The 21,068-nt window shown below is 45.1% G+C and overlaps 1 protein-coding gene across 2 annotated transcripts in view; it reads left to right on the forward strand.

Annotated features, from left to right (window-relative positions):
• Positions 1–6,073: 6,073 nt before the first annotated feature.
• Positions 6,074–21,068, forward strand: part of RSPO4 (R-spondin 4) — a 30,925-nt gene continuing 15,930 nt past the window's right edge. The window contains exon 1 of one of the 2 annotated variants that reach the window (XM_060187809.1): positions 6,074–6,861. In XM_060187809.1, coding sequence (XP_060043792.1) covers positions 6,783–6,861 — 79 coding nt within the window. In that variant the 5' untranslated portion in view covers positions 6,074–6,782. The remainder of the gene's footprint in view (positions 6,862–21,068) is intronic. The other variant, XM_007523084.2, reaches the window with a different exon arrangement.

Consider the following 21,068-nt stretch of genomic DNA (forward strand, 5'->3'; position numbering starts at 1 on the left):
AATAAAAATATTTTTTAATATTTAAAAGATATGAACAACACTACTCTAGTATTTACATGGAAAGGCAACAAAACTGAGATAACTAAAACAATTTTTTAATTTACTTATAAAATGGAAATATTGACAAAACCATAGGATAAGAGGGATATAGTTCCCACCACCAGAACTCTGCATCCCATCTCCTCCCTTGAAAGATTTCCTTATTCTTTATCCCTCTGGGAGCATGGACCCAGGATCATTATGGGATGCAGAAGGTGGAAGGTCTGGCTTCTGTAATTGCTTCTCCTCTGGACATGGGTGTTGGCAGGTCATTCCATACTTCCAGCCTGTCTCTGTCTTTCCCTAGTGAGGCCGGGCTCTGGGAAATCAGGATTCCAGGACACGCTGGTGGGGTTGTCTGCCCAGGGAAGTCAGGTTGGCATCATAGTAGCATCTGGAACCTGGTAGCTGAAAAAGCATTAAGATATAAAGTAGAACAAGTTGTTAAAATAGTTAGGAACCTAAAGACAAGGATATTGCTGATGATATTTGGGGGTCTCCATTTTGGAAAAAGTTAATATGTCTATTTTAGGTATATTCCAAGAAGCCCACAGCTTTACTAGTTTTTGCCTGAGCCTGACACCTAACATTCAGGTGTGTCAAAGGTATTATCTGGAGAGATGTTGTCATAGTTTGAGGACTAGAAAGTTGGATCAGGGAAGAGGGTATCCCTCAAATATGGGAAAAGTATATAAATATTGTTAACTGTAAACCCCCATCAGCTTGATCTGGGCCCCATGTTCATTGCAGGAGCCTGTGTAACCTCTGTATCTCTGTAGGTCTGAGCTCGCATTGTGTGATTACAGCTAGAAACATTCTAGGCTACATTAATTTCAGGACCCATCTTCCTCAAGTGGTAGAGTATATTGCCCAACTTCCCTTTGGAAAATGGGGCTGTCCCTGCCATTGTTGATACACAATGAGGGCAAGGCCCCATAGGGGCCCACAGAGGGGTACATTATGTTGTTCCTGATGGAGATGACCAGTGACAGTGGTGAGAAGGATCTGTTAGAGGTCTAGGCCCATCATGTCTGTGTGAGAATCCCAGGACTCCCCAACTAAGGCCCCGGGTGATGGGGTGGCCTGATAGTGACCAAAGAGCTATCATTAAAGTAAAATAAACAATTTTTAAAGATCCATTTATTAACAAAGAGAGAGCCAGAACACCACTCTTTAATGCCAGGGATCAAATTCAAGACTTCATGTATACAAATTCTGCATGCTACTGATACTCTACGTCTTAGTTCATGGAACTGTTAAAATAATTTTTAAATTACCAGTGGGATTAACCTGTCCAATTTCAAAATGTATTATAAAGCTATAGTAATCAAGACAGCATAATCTTGGCAGGTAGAAGGACATAAGTCCACTGAGTAGATAACCTGAAACAGACCCACACAAAACTGTCCACTTAATTGGGCAACCACAGGAAAAAAAACAAAAAACCTTGACCTAAACTCAAACTCACCCTCTATACAAATTTTCATTCAAAATGGTTCACAGGTTTAAATGAAAACTACTGACTATATAACTTCTGGAAAAAAAAAAAAAAAAAACCAAAACAGTAGTATATCTTTAAGATTTGGGGCCAGGTAAAATGTTGTTACACTTGACATCAAAAGCATGATACATAGGAAGAAAATTAACAAAGTGAACCTTATTAAATTTTAAAACTTTGCTTTGTGAAAGACCTAGTAAGAGGATGAAAGAATAAATTACAGAATAGAAAAGAATATTAGCAAATCACACATCCAGCAAAGGAGTCCACCCTTAAGATGCAATGAATAGTGAAACAAACAATCCATATTTAAAGGGTGCCGAAAACTTGCAAAAACATTTTGTTCTTAAATATTAGGGTGACGGGGAGGATATGGGTGGAGTCATAAAGAAACAGTGTGAGGGAGTCTTGTAATTGTCTAGTTAAGAATCTTGATGTGGCAGTAGTTATACTAAATATATATGAGATAAAATTATGTCTGGGTAAATTCTTCAATTTCTCCCAAACAGGAAAATAGGTCATTCTAGCAGGGTCCATCCCTCAATTCTTGCAGCTCTGAGGAATTTGGGCTTCACTCTGAAGAAAATGTCTCCAAGTGATTGTGTTACAGATTTACAGGCCACTCAGTAAGAAATGGCCAGAACCTGTTGGCCTTTATAGTAAATTACAGACAAGAGTTGGTATCCCCAACTTAGATTTCTTTCTCTGAAAGAGACAGAGAAACACACACACACACACACACAAAGGGAGAGAGAGAGAGAGAGAGAGAATTAAGCTAGGCAGATAGCATAATGGTTATGCAAAAGACTTTCATGCCTGAGTCTTTGAGGTCAAGGGTTTAATCCCCCGTACCAGCCACCATAAGCCAGAAGTGGTGGATACAGCTGGAGTCTTAACTTTACAAAGATGAAGTCACCTGAATATGAGAAAAAAATTCTGGTCTCATGTCATGGGATGGGGACCTTCATTTCAGAGTCAGCCTTAGTGTGTCAAGACTCCTATGTTGCAATGAGAAGGTGACTGCTAAGTAGGGGCCCACCCATCCATGGAGGAGAGACCGCTGCTGTCGACAGTCACCAGGATTAAATGCTTGCTGACCCAACTCCTGTCTCATAAATATGCTTCAATTAAAAAAAAAAAAAAAAGAAAGAAAGAATGAATGAATGAATGAATGAATGAATGAAAAAGAAAATACAGGTCCTCTAGCTATTTAGATAGAAGAGATTGTAGGGTCAGAGTTAACAAAGGTTGCTGCATCACTGGGACAAGAATGAGAGTGGCTCAAAGTGGCAGAGTATCCGCCAAATAGTCACCAAACTTGTTTGTTATATCCTCCTCTGCACAGGGCTAGATGACATTTCTCAGTCATTTTTGCAAGTAAGTATGGTTGATGGGATTTTATCTACCCTTGGCTGCACAGAGGTGGTCCTTCAGGTCCTGCCCTTCCCACAGTGACCTTTAAGTTATATACTTAATAATGAGAGCATAAGCCTGGGTACCAGCAACCCTGCAGAGAGGATTTGCTAATCAGGAAAAAGTGCTGTGAAAAGGATGTAGTCCAGTCATTATCTTGGTTTTCATCTATCTGTGACAGTGTCCTAGGATTTTTTTTTTTCGGGGAAAATGGAAGTTTATTTGTAAGCTGGAAAACACGGTTGACACATGTGGCGATGTGCAGAACACCACAGTTACCTCACACCCCAGGCACAAGTCTTATTTATTTATTTTTTGCCTCCAGGGTTATCACTGGGACTCAGTGCCTGCACCATAAATCCACAGCTCCTGGAGGCAATTTTTCCCCATTGTTGTTGATGTTGTTGTTGGATAAGACAGACAGAAATTGGACAGAGGAAGGTAAAGACAGAGAAGAAGAGAGAAGGATAGACACCCACAAACCTGTTTTACTGCTTGAGAAAAGACCCCCAGCCCCTTGCAGGTGGGGAACCAGGGGCTCAAACCAGAATCCTCCTTGCTCTACGCACTATGTGCTCTTCAGCAGCTCCAGTTCAGTTCCAATGCATGTTTAAGGTGTGTTAGCATTAGGGGCAGGTTAGGGTGGGTCAGAAAGAGGTGCTCAAGGGAAGGGACTGTGGTATGCAAATGAGGTAGTCTGGAATGTCCTATGATTTTTTTTAACTGTCACAGCTGTTGTACACATCTCCTGGGAGACACCATCAACTCCACTGGTTTCATTATCTTCCTGGGGGCCCCCATGACTGAGTGGCAGATGGGAATTTCCGAACAGCCTCCTATCACTGCAGAGACCAAAGACCAGCTCAGCATCTCAGGGCCGAGGAGGAGCCTGAGTTCTGGATCTTAGGATCCTAGAAAGATCTATCAGATTCTAAAAGGCAGAGCTCTCAGAAAGCACAGTCCCACAATGAAAGAGATGAATGAGTGCTCACTCACTCATTCACTCAGTCAGTCAGCCATTTCACAAATACTTAATAAGCATTTTACAGGGGGCCAGGTGGTGGCACACCTGGTTGAGCACACATGTTACAATGTGTAGACCCAGCTTCAAGCCCCTGGTCCCCAGCTGCAGGGGGAAAGTATCACAAGCAGTGAGACAATGGAGCAGGTCTCTCTCTCTCTCTCTCTGTCTCTTTGTCTCTTCCTCCCTCCCTCACCTCTCTCCCTCTCTCTCTTTCTCCCTTTCCTCTTTCTTCCCCTCCCTCTCAGTTTCTCTCTTGATCCAATAAATAAATAAATAAATAAAATGTAATAAATTAAGCATTTTATGTGTTAGATACATGGATGAAGTAGAAGATGCTTGCTGCCCAAAAAATCACAATCAAGTTAACATGAACAGGCCAGAGGGTTTTTGTCCCTATGGAAAATAAAGCAGGATAAGTAGATATAGGGAATGGGTGTTATGTTTATCTGGAGTGGTCAGAAAGAGATTGTCTGGGAAGGTAATATTGAGTGGATACAGATATTAAGCGTATCTGAGGAGGCAGCTGGGAGATAACACTGTGGATATAACATAGGCTTTAAAAATATGAGGTCCTAAATTCAATCGCAGGCATCACATGTGTTAGAGACTTCAGGACTTGGGTGTTTAGATAAGGGTTGACTTTCTAAAGATTGATCTTCTGGGGTTGTCTCATTTTTCCCAGTACCTGAATTTGATAGCTGTATCTGGAGAGTTCATTCACTTATTCTATTCATTCATTCCTTTATTCTATAAACATGCTGAGCACCTGCTCTGTTTCCAGCATATGCTGGTTTCTAGGAATCCAGATATGACCTCAACTCTGGCCTCAAAGAGTTGAAAGCTTAGAGAGATGGACAGACACATCCATAGTAACAACTTGACATGATAAGAGCTGTACAACTGCACTGTGAGAGCTTGGAGTAGTTGCTAGACCTGACCTGAGAATCAAGAAGGCTCCCTTCCTGGACAACTATGCAGACCTGGGTCCTAAATGAGTCAGTGGAGAAGTGTGATGGGATATAGGCTGGTATTTCATGGAGGGACCTTGAATAAGAGGCTCAGAGGTATGAGATGCCCACTGGGTGGTTGTGAAATACAGCAAGGAGTTGAAATTTCTGGGATCAAAGAGGCAAGGTGTGGTGGGTGGTGAGCACTACTGAGATCAGAGAAGTCAGAACAAGCAATTACAGTAGAGGAGACCATGCTGGGTTACTTGGATGTCCACTCCCTGAGCTAGACACAAGACCTCTGTGGCCACATCTATAAGAGTGAGCTGTTTGGGTGGCATTCCATCCTGGCATTCCATCAAGATCTTCAGGATGCCATTTGCCAGTGGCCAGAAAAATGGCCTGCAGAAGAATGGCTTAGGAGAGAGCTACTTTCCTCTGTATGCTTCCCTCCCCTTGACAGGCCCTTAAACATCCTCACTGCACAGGAGACTCACTGATGATGATAGGGAGAAGGGAGTAGAAAAGGAGACACTACCACTTACCTTTCTTTTCTTTTGGATCAAACTACATGCAAAGGAAAAAGAAATTCTTCAGCAGAAGGGTAACAAGTGTAAAGTCTTCTGTGCCTCAGGTAGTAACTAAGAAGGTTGACAGTGGACCTAGACAGGCTGCTCTCCTGCCATGTGTGGCCTTAGACAAGCCATTGGCCTCTTTCTGAGCTTCCTTTTCTTCTCCTGTAATGCGAGGGTAATCAGAATGGAGAGTCCTTGAGTTGTTAACAAGATTATATTATGTGCAAGACACTTAGCACTGCACCAAAATCATGGGCCTGAAAAATGGCAACTGAAATTATTATTATTATTATTATTATTATTGCTCTTAGTTTTCATGGGTGAAGAAGCCACTTCCCAATAGCAGGAAGCTAGTGTAGGAGAACAGATCTGGATCTGAAAGGGTTAAAAATCAAACCAACGGCTCCCAATCCTGTAGATAAGGCTGGAGGAAACATAGTCCAGGTCCTAGCCCTTTCACAAAGCAAATTTATGAGGTGCTGGTCACTTTGATTAGGGGCTCCCACCAGGCTGTGCAGAAAACCTTCAAAATCAGTGTCCAGAAAGAACTGAGGACTCTGCAGGAAAAGATGGAGCCTAGAGAAAGAGAGAATGTTATATCAGGCTTCTGGGATGCCCCACAGATACTCCACCCTTAAGTCAAAAGAGAGAAGAGAGTCAGGTGGAGACAGAAACAGTGAGTCTGAAGGAGATGGAGAACCAGCCTGTTGGCAAGTGAGACAAATAAAGGAACAGACCGGGGTCGGCTGGAAAAGTAGCTGAGAAGGAGAACGCTCCACAAAGTAGAGGCAAACAGAGAAAAAGAAGGAGTGCCCCCTTAAGAGCCAGTCAGGAGAAAGAAGAAACAGAATGGGGGAGGGTCTCCTGGCGTCCACGCGGTCTGTACCTGTTTGTATGCATATCTGAGGCTGGGCAGCGGGGTAGTGGGGTGTGAGCAGGGCAGGGGGCAGGAGTTACACTGGACCACCCGGGGGGCTGCGGGACAGACGCACGTCCCGGTCAAGGGCTTGAAGACCCCAGACCCCGCCCCACCCCCATCGCGCGCCGCCCCTGCGGCGGCTCCTCCCGCCCAGGCAGTGCAGCAGCTCCCACCCCGCCCTCACTCGACCCAGTGGCGGGGCCCAGGAGGACTGACAGCGGGTCCCGCGCCCCGCGGATGCGCCCGACGCGCCCGCAGCTGCCCTCTGCTCCGCGCCTCCTCCGGGCCATCAGGCCTCCCCGGGACCCTCCGCGAGCGCCGCCTGGGTGCTGGGAGCCTGAGCGCCAGCCGGGACCAGGCTGCCCAGATGCGGGCGCCACTCTGCCTGTTGCTGTTGGTCGCCCACAGCGTGGACATGCTCCCCATGAACCGGAGAAAGAAACAAGGTAGGAGGGGCAGCTGGTCAGGGTGGCCAGGCAGGCAACGGGATAGATATGGGCATGAGCCTTGGGGCATCTGCCCCATGTCCTGGGCAACTGACTTCTCCAGGTAGTTGCCAGCCTCACTTTACAGATGAAACTCCTGGTCCCACGGAGCAATTTGAACCAAAGCGATTCTCCTGGGAGAGAGAGGCTGGTGGGGCTCTCACTGGCAGCATTGTTGGGTCAGTGGCTCTGTGCAGGGACAGGAAGCCTCGGATGACAGGCTGGAAGATACAGAGACTGGGGAACAGAGTTAGCAGCATGGAAGCCATGCCAAACATAGATGCCCAGTCCTGGGCCAGGAGTCTAGATGCCTCTGTCCTATCACTGTCAGTGCTTGAGGGTACAGTTGTGACATCTGAGAGACTATTGCTCCTTGCTGGTGAGGGCATGAGCTGCAGGAAGTAGGGAGATCTGAGATCCAAGTTCAAGTTGGGTTTTTCTTGGGGGTTGACTTGGAAGAAGTCTCTCCATCTCAACTTCCTAAAGTCCTGGAAAATGATACAGGGTTCTGAGTATGATTGTGCTGGGACCCCAAAGCCACAACCTCAGGACCCTATGCTACAGCCCCCTTTCTGTGAGAGATGTTGTCTTTATGTATGAGACAGTCCCTGTGCAGCCTGGGTTGGCAGAGCCCATGGGGATAAGGAGGGTGAGTGACAGAGTCTCCTGCCCCAGTCAGTCAACCTTCAACAGCCAGGCACCAAACTTAGCAATCAATATTTGAAATGCTGCCTCTGGGCAAGACCTTTCCACATGCTAAAGATTCTCCAGTGTGTCCATGTGGCTTAGGGAACATCCCATTTTATAAATACAGGCGCTGAGGTTCAGAGAGGTTAAGTAAGTTTGCTAAATTGTCTGGCAGGTGAGGGGAAGACTGAGTATCTTATTTCACTTTCTAGTGTTAGTTTGTGCACACATGGGAAAGTGAGCAAAAGCCAACTCTTTCATCCCACAGGGACACAGTCCCTTCTAGACTGGCTCAGGAAGCAGAGAAGGGTCCTGGAAGAATTTGGGAGGCCAGACTGGTGGGGCAGGGAGATTCTGACCTGAATGGCTCAAACCCCAGATGTACCTGAACAGAGGGACTCAGGAAATGGAGTGGGAGGTGGTTGCTGGGAGTTTGGAACCTCATGGGAACACTTCATGGTGAATGGCCTTGGTGGCTAAGTGCATGGACTCTGGGGTCACCCTGCCTGGGTTCAAATCCTGGTTCCCAAACTAGCAGTGAAATAGTTGGTTTACCCATTTGAGGGCCTTTTAGACCTCCAAAATCTTTATCAGTCCTAAAAAACAAAGGCACCCCCACCAAAGAAAAAATGGTATCCTCTTTAAAATAGAAATAACCATTTTTAACCATCCAACTCACAAGCAGATGCAAAAGACTAAACAAGCTAGCATATGCATTCAATGGGTATTGAGTACACAGGCTCCCAGTGAGCACTTGCAAGTATTAGTCATCCTCAGCTCCTGTCCTGTCTTTTGTGTCCTTGGCTACTCATAATAGCCTACTAGAGGGTGGGGGGGGGGAATGCTTATTTTCTGGATGAGGGAATTAAGCTTCAAAGAGGAGAGGGGTGCTGATGTGTCCAAGACTGCACAGCAGATATATAGCAAAGCAAGCTCAAGTCCTGATCCAGTGGAACAGGATGCTGAGATCTATTTAGAGCTGCATGCTCCCTTTTCAAAACCTCAGTTTCCCCATCTAAAAAGGAACAGATTTAGAGGATTTTAAAGATGTTTCTTACCTCTAAAAGCACACACACACACACACACACACACACAGAATAAGGAACAGGAAAACACCCAGCCTCTGCCCCTACCCTCAGCCCATCATCTCTCCAGTTGTTCAGTGAGAAATTCTGGGACCAGAGAGACAGCTCACCAGTTAGGGTGTGTGACTTGCCATACACAGGAAGCAGGTTTGAGCCCTGGTGCCACAAAGTTGTTACAGCAATGGAAGAAATTGTGGTGCTGTGGTGTCTCTTCCCTCTATCTGAATGTAAAGGGGGTGGTGGTGGCTAGAACAGAGAAATCACCTATGCTTGAGGTCCCAGTTCTACAAAAGAGAAAAAAAAAAATAAGGACGGAAGGAAGGAAGGAAGGAGTAGGAATGGAGGGAAACAGAAAACTGTGTCAGTTTGGTACAGAGCTCCTCATCACCCTTCCTAACTGCTCTTTTGTAACTGGGACTCATACATGCCCAGTCCACCACCTTCAGAAATGTAACTCCATTGATTAGTCCTATGCAATGGAAATAACCTTGAATTTCAGTTCCAACATTGATCCTTTTTGGTATCATGTGACCTTTTGTGGGTTCATCCACTGCCTACAGCCTTGGATTCTCCACTGACTCTGTATTGGGAGGTGAAGGAGATAAAACCAAAAAACAAACAAAACCCTGCTTGTAGTACGTTCTGTAAGGTGGTTATAGAAGTCCTAACCAAATAGGTTTGGTTTGAGAAATACTGAGTTTAGCAGATTTTGTGACTGTGGGACTTATCAGATCAATGGTGAAGAGGAAAGAGACCTTTCCACACCAGACACCATTTTTCATGTGACAGCTGCTTGGAAAAGTCCATATGAGATCCCTGAGGGTCTTACTTGCTTTTACATTCTGGCCTACCTTTGTCAAGGAAATGCATCCTAGAGGCCCCTGGGTATTGGCAACACTTTCATTTTTTTTCTTCCACTTGTTTATTTGACAACTGTTCTGGGCAGCTTGTGCAACAGACTCTAGGTTGGGAGTTATGCGGATGACACAGTGAGCAATGTAGAGAGGAGGTCCCTTCCCTGTCCTTCTCCAACCTCCTGTCCTTGCCCAAGTTCTTGACCTCAGCCTTTGATTTGCTCTTTAGAGTCAGGAGGGGTGATGCTCTGGGTCCAACAGCTGTCATATCTAAGCTTCATCCTCAGGGTCGGATGCCTGAAGATGCTTGCTTACTGGGTCTCCAATGTCACTTTTCCAATGAAACCCAGTTTTTCTGCATCTAAGACAAAGAATGAAAGAGGAGGCTTGAGAAAGGTTCTTGGATCTCAAGTGTCTCTTACAAAATAGCATTTTGATTAATTAAGCAATGAATGAATCAGAACCAGATGGAGCCATTTCTCTTGAAATGAGCTGGGGTTTCCTGGTTTCCTGGCATTGGATCATTCAGACAGCGTGAGGGGTATTAGTCTGTATCCCCCTCCCCATATGGAGCCTTGCTTAAGCAATGAGAAGATAGATTACAACTTTTCCTGATGTCAAGGAACTTCCAGGGAGGGAGAGTGGAGGTGAGTCCCCCAAATTCATAGGACAGTTGAGAGCCTTCTAGACCTGAGATAGTAAAGTATAAAGAGAGATGCTCTGGAACTCAAACAGCTCTGGGTTCAAATCCTGCATCCTTTAACTGTATTAGGTGTGTGACCTTAGGCAGGCCACATGCACTCTCTGATCCATGGTTCCACATCTCTGGAGAGGGAACAGTTGTTCCTACCTTTCTGGCAGTTGAGCAGATTTCACCAGGTCTCAGAGAGAAGGTATATAGCAGGTGCCTCATAAAGACTGAACTATCCCCCTCCCAGTAGCAACAAAGTACAGTGCTCCTTTGCCTTGGGGAGAGGAGTCTTGTGTGGGCAGACAGGATCTCACTTTTCTTCTTCCCTCTCTGAGTCTCTTTGTATGTTAAGGGATGTGGTGTCTTGGGAAGATGTGGTACTGTGTCCCTGAGACAACACTAACTTATAAAACGATATTTCCCCATCAAATTTTTTAATGTGTTTTTGTCTACTCTTGCTAGGTGACATAAACATAGTAATTATCTATAAGTTTCCAAGCCCTGTGTGGACAGTGGGTTGACAACTCTGTTCCCTGCACACAGAGGAACTGACACATGGCAGGCAGGTGTCATATGGGGCTGCAGGGACCTGAATTTCTTGTCTCCAGGTCAGGGTTCTCACTGGGCACAAAACAAGGTGGGTCGCCTTAAACTGAGACATGCACTGGTACTAGTTGAAGATGTATGTCAATGGCATCCCTGGGAGGGAAAAGAAACTCCAAAAAAGCAGAGCAAAGAGTAATGATTACAAGTCCAGGACCCAGGGAGTGGTGTTGTGTTGGCAGAATACTATCTTTGGCAAGTCTTTCTGGGTCCCAGTCTCTTCGTAAATATGGGTTCATTGAGAAAAAGGAACAGAATCCTTGACACATAGTAGGTGCTCAGTAAACTGAGCTCGTCATGCCCTCTCTCCTCTATGCAGTCATTTCTGAAGCCAGCACTGGCCTCTATGAAGAAGCTGCTTCACCTCACATTTACCTCTCCCTTCATTCAGCCACCAGCGGAGACCTTTGAGGCTACTCAGATTTGCTAGGACTGTTGCGTATGGCTTGTGAAGCCTCACTGTGGTGTGACTTTGTGTTATACCCACTTCCCAGACAAGGAAGCTGAGGTCCAGAAAGAGGCAGTAGCCCACCCAGAAGTGTATAGATATCGAAATGAATCCTGTTAGTGACTTGGCAAGAGCTGCAGGGTGAAGGTATCTCTAAGGAGCCTAATTAGAGACTTAGGGTTTTGTCAAGCAGAAGTGGCAGCAGGGTGGGAGCAGGGAACTCCAGCATAAGGAGGGGAGGGACCAGTGGGGAGGATCCAAGGGGCTATGTGGCCAGGAGCAGTGGAGGTCCAGATGCAGACAGGACCAGAGCCCAGATGTTTATTCAGATGCCACTTGCCTGTCACTATGGTCACAAAGAAATATTTATTGAGATTTATAATTGAGCCTGTCCTCTGGGCTGGACCCTGGGCTGGTTGTTGACAAGGACAGCAGAGATGTGGCTTATTGTGCCTACTTTTAGAGGCCTGTGTTTCCTTGAGATGCCAGAGATAGTTCTAGCAGAAAGACTTGGGCAGGGCTCCACTGCTCTTCAGCATAGACTTGAGAAGCAGGTGGTGATGGTTAAGCACATAATACAAAGCACAGGGATCCAGGTTTGTATCCCTGCTCCCCACCTGCAGGGGGAAGCCTCATAAGCAGTGAAGCAGGTCTGCAAGTGTCTCTCTATCTCTCTCCCTTTCTCTCCCCCACTCTTCTTTCAACTTCTCTCTGTCCTATCCAATAAGATGGGGAAAATGGCCACCAGGAGCAGTGCTAAGCCCCAGCAATAGCCTTGGATGCAGAAGGAGGAGGAAGGGGAGGAAAACAAGAGGAAAAAGGAGCAGCAGCAGCAGCGGTGGTGGTGGCCCATTACAGCTGAGGAACCTGAGACTCAGAGGGGACCATATTTGGCTAAGGGATGATACAGACATGGCCGTATTTTTGTTCCCCTGCCTCTCCTTATCCATCTGTTAGTCTGCTGTTTATCCATTCACCCTTCATTCAGTGAAAAAAACTGAAGCTCACTTGAATTTAAAGGTTTTTAAACTGAGATTGGCAAGCCATCACCATCAGGGAAATAACTTTGGTTAGTGCAGACAGCATTGGGGATGTGGAGGGGAGGGGCACCAAGGTATTGCACCTATGCAATTCCACCATTCCTGACAGACACTTTACTTTTTTCTGTATAGAAAGAAACAGAGACAGCTTGAGAGGGGCTGGGTGGTGGTGCACCTGATTAAGCACATGTGTCGTAGTATGCAAGGACCCAGGTTCGAGCCCCCTAGTCCCCACCTTCAGGGAGGAAAGCTTCACGAGTGGTGAAGCAGGGCTACAGGTCTTTCTCTCTGTCTTTCTCCCTCTCTATCTCCCCTTACCCTTACTTTCTGGCTGTCTCTATCCAATCAATAAAGATAATAGAAAAAAATAAATCTTTTATCAGAATAAAAAGAGAAAGCTTAAAAGAGAGAGCATGAGAGAAGGTTTGAGAGAGAGACAGAGATACCACACAACATAGCTCTACTATTGGTGAAGTTTCCCCTGTGCAAAGTACTCACATAAGCTGCTGGGGGCTCGATCCTAGGGTTTTATGCACGGTAAAGTATGCATTCTTCTGAGTGAGCTACCTCCCAGCCTTTAGACATTTATTGATGAGAAAGAGAATCAGAGCATCCTTTTGGCACTTGAACTAAAAAGACTCAAAACCTGTCTGGTTCCAGTTCTCAGTGACCTTTCAATCATACTTAATTCTCACAGCAACCATGAGAGGGGACTGTCTATATTTTATAGCAGATGAAACTGAACTAAAAGAGATGGGTGTTAGTTGAAATACATGAACTTGCCATTTAAAATTCTATTTGTTATTTAATAATGGTTTATAAAATTGTTAGATTATATGGCTAGAGTTCCACACCCACTGCACCCACTACCAAAATTCTATGTTCCCTCTACCCCAGTGATATCCACCACAGGTTTTGCCATTTAAAAAAATGATTTATTTATTGGAATGAGAAGGAGAGGGTGAAGAAGAAATAGTTATCAACCTGGGTTGAACTTGGGACCTCATGCTCCCAAGTCCAGTGCTATAGCCATTGCACCCCCTCCCAGGTCATAAAACTTGCCATTTTGTAGGTCAAAAAAAAAAAAAAACCAACTACATCTTTACAGATACATTTTAGTTTGACAAAATTACCTTGGCAAAATCAGAATTTAAACCTTGACAACTGATTACAAAACTCAGCTCCATAACCATCCTGCTCAGTCTTCTAGTTCTTCTATATTATAAGCCATGAGATGCTTTGATCCCACAGAGGAATACCTCCAAGCCCAAGTCGATTTACCAGGAACACACAGGCAAGACAAGGAGAGATTGGAATGTTCCTTACCCCCCCACACTCCACCCCCAACACATATATCTCTGTGGTCCACATATCCTTTCTTAACTCTCTGTAAAGGGTCATTAACATCAGGACACTCACACCCTTGGTTCCATGTTTGAGGGTTCTTACAAGTCCTACAGCCAGTGAATGGTCTGATTCCTATCACCTCTGGGTGAAGCTCACTCCCTTTGGGCTGTGCTGCCCTAGGGATAATTTCTTAGAGTAATGCCTCCTGAATCATAGAGGCCTTGCTCTGTGACCATCATAGGTGGGGTGGGAGTTCCGTTTGACCAGCTCAAAAGAAAGGCATTCCCCAGCCCCAAGGACCCAGACCACACAGGGAAACCACTCTATTTTGCCAGAAGCCTCCACTTTCCCTGAAGCCTGGCAGTAGTGCCCACATCCGCAGGGGTGGAGACACACAGAGGAAGAATGTCACAATGGCCCTTCTGGAGCCTATGCTGAGGATGGCAAGTGGACACAGCTGTCTCTAGCAAGTCCCAGATGAACAGTGGGAGGCCAGCAGGTTGTCACGAGGGCTGTGGACTCTGCCACTCACTAATTGAGTGGCCTTAGAAGGACCATCTCTTTCTTCTGTGCCTCTGTTGCCTGATTTGCAAAAAAAAAAAAAAAAAACAGCATGAAATGCCTCCCTGCACATAGCAAGTGAGTGCTCTTGGTGAATCTTAAAAATGTCTGGTGCCAATAGATGAGGGCAGGATCAGGGCTCTGATGGGGCTGGGTGCAGCTCCCAGAGCTGCTACTGCTATTGCTCCGGTGAAAATATTTCACTGCTAACTTTCATTGTTGTCTGGCAGGACAGTGGAGGTGATAATAGCATCTATATTCCAGCAGCTGCCTTGAAATTAAACAGGATCCATGCAGCCCAGCTGGGAGACAGTAGGAGCCTGATAAATGCTGATGGTGACCATGCATCTTGGGGGTATTGATTGTTTTTGGTGTTCAGAATGTCTCCCCAGCTCAGTGTCAGACATGTCCTTGCCTTTGTTTGCAAGTCTTCAACAGACCTAACTCACTAGATGAAGATTACTTGGAGGAGCCTGAAGTCTGACAATAGTATGGTGCTAAATGCCATGTGACTTTGGCACAGTGACTTCCACTTTCTGGGCCTCATTCACTCCCTTATATTAGATCTTAGAGAACAGCAGTGAGGCTAGAAAGGTAAGGGTGTGTGTGTGTGTGTGTGTGTGTGTGTGTGTGTGTGTGTGTGTGTGTGTGTGTGTGTGTGTGTGTGTGTGTTGATGGTGGTGCTGGCATAGTATAGATATATAAATGTTATATTGGCTATTTATGTATAAGACTGATGGAATCAGTAGAGTCTGATATCTTAACCTCAAGCCACAGCAGGCTGGAAACACCTGGTCCAATGCTGCATTTTGGACATGTTTTTCCTTTCTCCCTTCTTTGTCTCCCTTTTGGCAGACATTTGAGTCAGTCAGAGGCCTTAGTTTGTAACACGTTATCAGCACCAATCATGCCAAACCTTGTCCCTGTTTTCTTTTTCTTTTTTACTTTTTAATTGCTACAAATTGTTGACGTTTTTTCTTTTTTAAAAAAATTTTTAATTATCTTTATTTATTGGATAGAGACAGCCAGAAATCAAGAGGGAAGGGGAGACAGAGAGGGAGAGAGACAGAGAGACACCTGCAGCCCTGCCTCACCACTTGACAAGCATCACCCCCTGCAGGTGGGGACCAGTGGCTTGAACCTGGGTCCTTGTGGATTGTAAGATGTGCACTCAACCAGATGCGCCAACACTAGCCCCCTAAATTGTTGATATTTAACCCCTCTCCCTCTCCCTCTCCCTCTCCCTCTCCCTCTCCCTCTCACTAGAGCACTGCTAAATTCCTCCAAATTTAATGGTGGTGCTAAGGACTGAACCTGGTATGCTTGGTGCTTCAGGCACAAAAGTCTTTTTGCATAACCACTAGGCTATCTCTCCAGCTCTTAGTCTATTAATATGTATCTCACTCAAAATCTTTCCTTTTAGGGCTGGGCAGTGGCACACCCGGTTGAACACACACAGTACCATGAGCAAGGACCCAGTTCAAGCCCCCACTCCCCACCGTTAAAGGGGATGCTTCACAAGTGGTGACGCAGGTCTGTAGGCATTCATCTTTCTCTATCCCTCCTCTCTCAATTTCTCTGTCCTATCAAAGAAAAAGGAGGGGGGAAAAGGCCACTGGGAGTGGTGGATTCCTAGTGATTGGCAAACGCTAAAAGAAGAAGTGCTGGCACCAATAAAGCTTATGGCAATATAAAAAGGAAGAAGAAAGAAAGAAAGAAAGAAAGAAAGAAAGAAAGAAAGAAAGAAAGGGAAAGAGACTTTCCTCTTGAGTTTATCTAAAGCATATACATTTTAATTTTTAACTTTTAATTTTTATTAACTAAATGTAAAGTGTAATTTGGACTTACCTTACAAATGCACTATTGTTCCATTCTTACATTTTATTTTTCTGAGTTAATTTTATTTTTATCATTTAATTTAGTTTTAAAATGTAATGAAATTTTACTTAATTATCTTATTTAGCTTAATTATCTTATTCCCTTCTTTAAAGTTTTATTTTATGTTTTTAAATATTTATCCATATTTTAAATATTATTATTATTTTATTTACTTTTTCAATGGGTTTGCTGAATCTTTTTTGTCATCTTAGAGAAATTCCTTGTATTGTACAAGTTAAGACCCTGTTAGTTTTGATATGGGAGAGCTTTCATCAGTCAGACACTCCTCTGACTTTGACTTATTCTTTGGAGAATCAAAATGGTGACTTACGTACGGTATTCAGTGGTCAACTATCTGGACCACAGGTTTTTATTTTGAGGAGTGAAAGGCAATTCTCTTTTAAAGCCTAAACTTTAAAAATTATTATTATTAATATTTTTCAAAGGTCTTTACAAGAAGGTCTTATGAGAAAGTTGTGAGCCCCAATTCTCTATTCCCATGCAGACCCTCCTTCCCAGGCACCATCATTCCTTGACAGGCATTGCTAGGTGTGATGCAGCATCCCTGGCCTTCCCCAGGGGAACCACTAGAAGTCTCAAGTGTAGGTGATGAGTTTCTCCTCCCCCTCTGCCTATAGCCACTAGTCAGTGCACATCTGTTGAACACTTACTATGCCCTTGGGCCCCAGACTACTGGAGTGGTGCAGTGTCAGGCTTCTTCTGGAGTAAGTTTTCCTGTAAGATCTGGAGAGAAACCAGTGAGAGACTCCCCACCCTGGAGGCAGGGAGATTGAGCCTGCAGGACCATTGGAGTCCCAGACTGAGCTTCCCTAGCCTGTGCTGCAGACACTTTCCAAGGGCTGTGTGCAGATGGCTGCAGTCTGTGGATCATCTCAGTCTCTTACTGTTCTATCTCCTACCTCTACTCCTCACTCTTCCCAATCCCTGCCCCTGCTAAAAAAAAAAAAGAAGAAAGAAAAGGAAGAGAAAGGGGCTCGGCAGTAGCACAGAGGGTTAAGTGCACATGGCACAAAGTGCAAGAACCAGCATAAGGATCCTGGTTCCCTACCTGCAGGGGGTCACCCATAAACAGTGAGGCAGGTCTGCAGGTGTCTATCTTTCTCTCCTCCTCTCCATTTCTCTCTATCCTATCCAACAACAATGGCATCAATACAACAATAATAATGACAACAATAATAAAACAAGGACAACAAAAGGCAAAATAAATAAATATTTTTTAAAAAGAAGAGGAAATACATTCAGAACACTTGTACATAAAGTACTCTTTATTCCGGCATCCAGGGATACTGCTAAGGGGCTCTTTCCACAGCACAGACACTTTCAAACTGGGAACAACTGAGTTCTGAAGTCTCTTGTGTCCTCCTGTCTGTCCCCACAAACATCTGAGGGCCCCATCTCTGGCAGGGTCCCAAGAAACTTGTTTCTTTCAGTGACACATCTGTGCTTTAGGACAGTAACAAAAAGGCAGGAACCAATAGTAAGTATGCCACAGCCCTCTGCATTTAGGAGCTTGGGCTCTGGCTTGGGTCTCATCTCCACCCTAGCTGTGAGTGTGCAGACCAACTACCTGACCTCTGAGTCTTTGTTTTCTTAGCCATAATAATGGCAGCAAAGGTGGCCCATTGCTGTAGGGCTGTGGTGGGTCTTAAATGTCAAGGATCTATATAGCTCAGGGCCCAGTGTGCCACAGACATGCTGCCACTCTCAGCCCATTTGCAGCCCTGGTCCCTTTGAGGCTCACCAGAGAGTGTAAGCACAGCATCTCCTGCTGCCTATTTCACTTTTAACTCTTAATCCTGGCTTTAATTTGGAAAGAAGGATTATCATTCCCATTTTTGCAAATAAAATTGAAGTCTAGCAATGTAGAATTTCCAGCTCCCTCCCACAGCGTAAGGTTCAGTTTAGAGTCAGTTCCCTGGGGCCAGAGACTCAGGGCACAATCTCTGAAATCATGTCACTATCCCCATGCTAGTAATTTTTAATATTTAATAGAAACTGCCCCAAATTCCCTTCTTTCCCCCCCAACTTTATTATATAGTACAAAGAGAGATTGAGAAGGAATGAGGAGATAGAGGAAGAAAAAACTGGATACCTGTTTCAGGACTTGAGAAGCAGACCCCCTGCAGGTGGAAAGTGGGGGCTCAAACCCAGGTTCTTGAGCTTGGTAATATGCATCCTTAACTGGGTGAACTCCCCCAAAAATTCACTTCTTAAGAGGGGTGCTGGGAGGAGGAGGGGAGAACATAGAGACTTTTTTACTCCTTTAGTCACAAGTTCTGGAGTGGCCAGATAAGTCCTGTTTATCCTTTTATCCAAACATTTACAAAGCCTCCTTGTACTCTGACACTGTTGCTGATGCTGGAGGACATGAATAAGAGTTTGGGATGTGCATCTTCCCAATCCGGTATCACTTGGTGAAGCTTCCTATAGTGTTTGTCCAGGTCAATGATTTGTCTCTTAACTTTGTTTAATAAATGGAGTCAAAGCAATGGGGAGGCTTGTTTTGTTGGTTTCATTCTTATTATCACCCTTATGAACCTGGTTCATTGTAGGCATTCATCACTTGCTAGACAGACAGAAGGATAGATGAATGAATGGATGAATGAATGGATAAATGGATAAATGACCCTTGCAAACACTGAGTGTGACCATCCACTTGACAGATGGAGAAATAGGTCTAGAAACAGGAAGGGACTTACTCAAGGGTCTGTGAAATAGGATAAGAGACTCTGAGACTCTGTCCTTTTCACATGGATTTGAGAGGGAGAGGAATCCTTTAGGAAGAAGCCAAATCAGAACAGTTTCCCGAGGAAGCTCGCTTTGTGTGGTCAGAGACCCAAAAGTGAACCCTCACTCCCTGTCATCCCAGAAACCTCTTGGATAACTGTGGAACACCAGCAGGCCAGTGCTGAGGGTCACTGACCTTGGTGGTTGTCCCAATCAGGATGAACATTTAGATTGAACCTCCTTCCCAGACTCTCACTGGCAGTGGGGTTACCTTTCCTTTCCTTTCCTTTCCTTTCCTTTCCTTTCCTTTCCTTTCCTTCCCTTCCCTTCCCTTCCCTTTCCTTCCCTTTCCTTTCCTTTCTTTTTTTTCCTTCCCTTCCCTTCCCCTGTCTTTCCCTCTGCTCTCCTCCTTCCTTCCTTCCTTCCTTCCTTCCTTCCTTCCTTCCTTCTTTCCTTCCTTTCTTTATCTTTTTTAGATGAAGTTCGGGACTAGAACTCAAAGCCATTAAGTAGTTTCCCCAAGTCCAATTCTTTTCATTATTCAGAGAGAGAGAGTGGGGGGGGGGGGAGAAGAAGGAGGAGGAAGAGGAGAAAAAGAAGATAAGAAGAAGTAGCCAAGAAAGAAGAGACATGACGACACCACTCCACCACCCATGGAGCTCCACTAGTGCCATCCATGGTGTTCCCATGCAGTGTTGGGGCTCAAACCCAAGACCCTGTGTAGGCTAAGGTGCATGCCTACTGTGTGAGGTATCTCCCAGCCCCCAGGAACACCAGGCTTTCTCTTTACAAGGTATGGAGTGCTGGAAGCTGATTGTATACACACAATTTTCTTAGGGCTTACTTTTATGAGAGGAGAGGCTGTCTGTGTTAGATCTAATCTGGGGGTTTGTTTGTCCCCAAAAGTTGGTAATAACTACTGGTTCTAAGGTTACCTGACTTAAAACTCTCACTTGCCACTTAGTGATCCAGGGCAACTTGCTTTCCTTATCTGTGCCTGAAACACCTTGTGTGTAAGAGGAAGCATTATTACTTTAGAGAGTCTGCCCTCTCAGGGATCTTCAGTTCTCCTTAGAAAGCCACTCCCTAGTCGGACAATAGTGCAGTAAATTAAGCACAGGTGGCACAAAGCACAAGGACAAACGCAAGGATCCCAGTTGGAGCCCCTGGCTCCCTACCTGCAAGGGAGTCGCTTCACAAGCGGTGAAGCAGGTCTGCAGGTGTCTACCTTTCTCTCCCCCTTTCTGTCTTCCCCTCCTCTCTCCATTTCTCTCTATCCTATCAAAAAAAAAAAAGAAGAAGAGAAAGAAAGAAAGAAGTCACTCCCCCACCACCTACCCTAAGATGCTGACAGACACAACACCCCAGTGCTCAAATGGGCCTTGTACCTGCTTTAGAACAGTGAGCATTGCTTCTGCCACCTGGTTTGTGGCACTGGATCTCTAGATTGGCAGGCCATGCTCTACTGTAAACCCTGCTCCCACTCAGCCAAAGTGGAACTTGCATGGTCTCCCAAAGAGCAAAAAGAGACCTTCATAAAAGAGCCCCAAGAAATCATAAACTCCCCAGGTAAGGGGAAGAGTTCATTTTTAGCTAATTTTTACTTTTAGTATCAGGGCCTTTACTTGAACCCTGGGCCCCTGGGAACTTTGTGTGCAGGTTGCAGTTTGGGAAGCCCTGACTGACAGCTCCAAGTGATTTCTGAATATCACATGAGTGAGTCACTCACCTACATCACCAGGCACGTCACAATCAGCATTACACCAATAGCACAGGTTAGGAGGTGGCAGGGCCCTTACTTCTCCGCCCCATTAATTCCATGTTGATTTATGGTACTACGAAATGTCAGCAATATAGCTTTTTAGCTCTGTGAGTATAGGACTCACTATCTCCTCCACCACTCACTGCTCAGGCCTCCCACCACCGTTCCCCTTCCTTCTGATAACCACCATAGTGTTCACCAAGTCTAACAGCTATTTCCATGGTTTTTTTTTTTTTGTTATTGTTATTTTTGGCCTGTCTAATTTACTTTAGCTATTTATATTCCACATATAAGTGATAAGCAACTCCAGGTGATTCTGATGTGGATTTAAATCTGAATCATTGCTGACTGGGAAACAACAGATGTGGGTGTGAAGCCTGGCCCCCAACAACACCCTCCAACCCACTCATCCCCAGCCAAAGCAGGGACTGGGGCAGGGCCCTTTCCCACCTTCCCAAGCCCTG

Source organism: Erinaceus europaeus, chromosome 1 (assembly GCF_950295315.1).
Source record: "Erinaceus europaeus chromosome 1, mEriEur2.1, whole genome shotgun sequence".
Classification (NCBI taxonomy): domain Eukaryota; kingdom Metazoa; phylum Chordata; class Mammalia; order Eulipotyphla; family Erinaceidae; genus Erinaceus; species Erinaceus europaeus.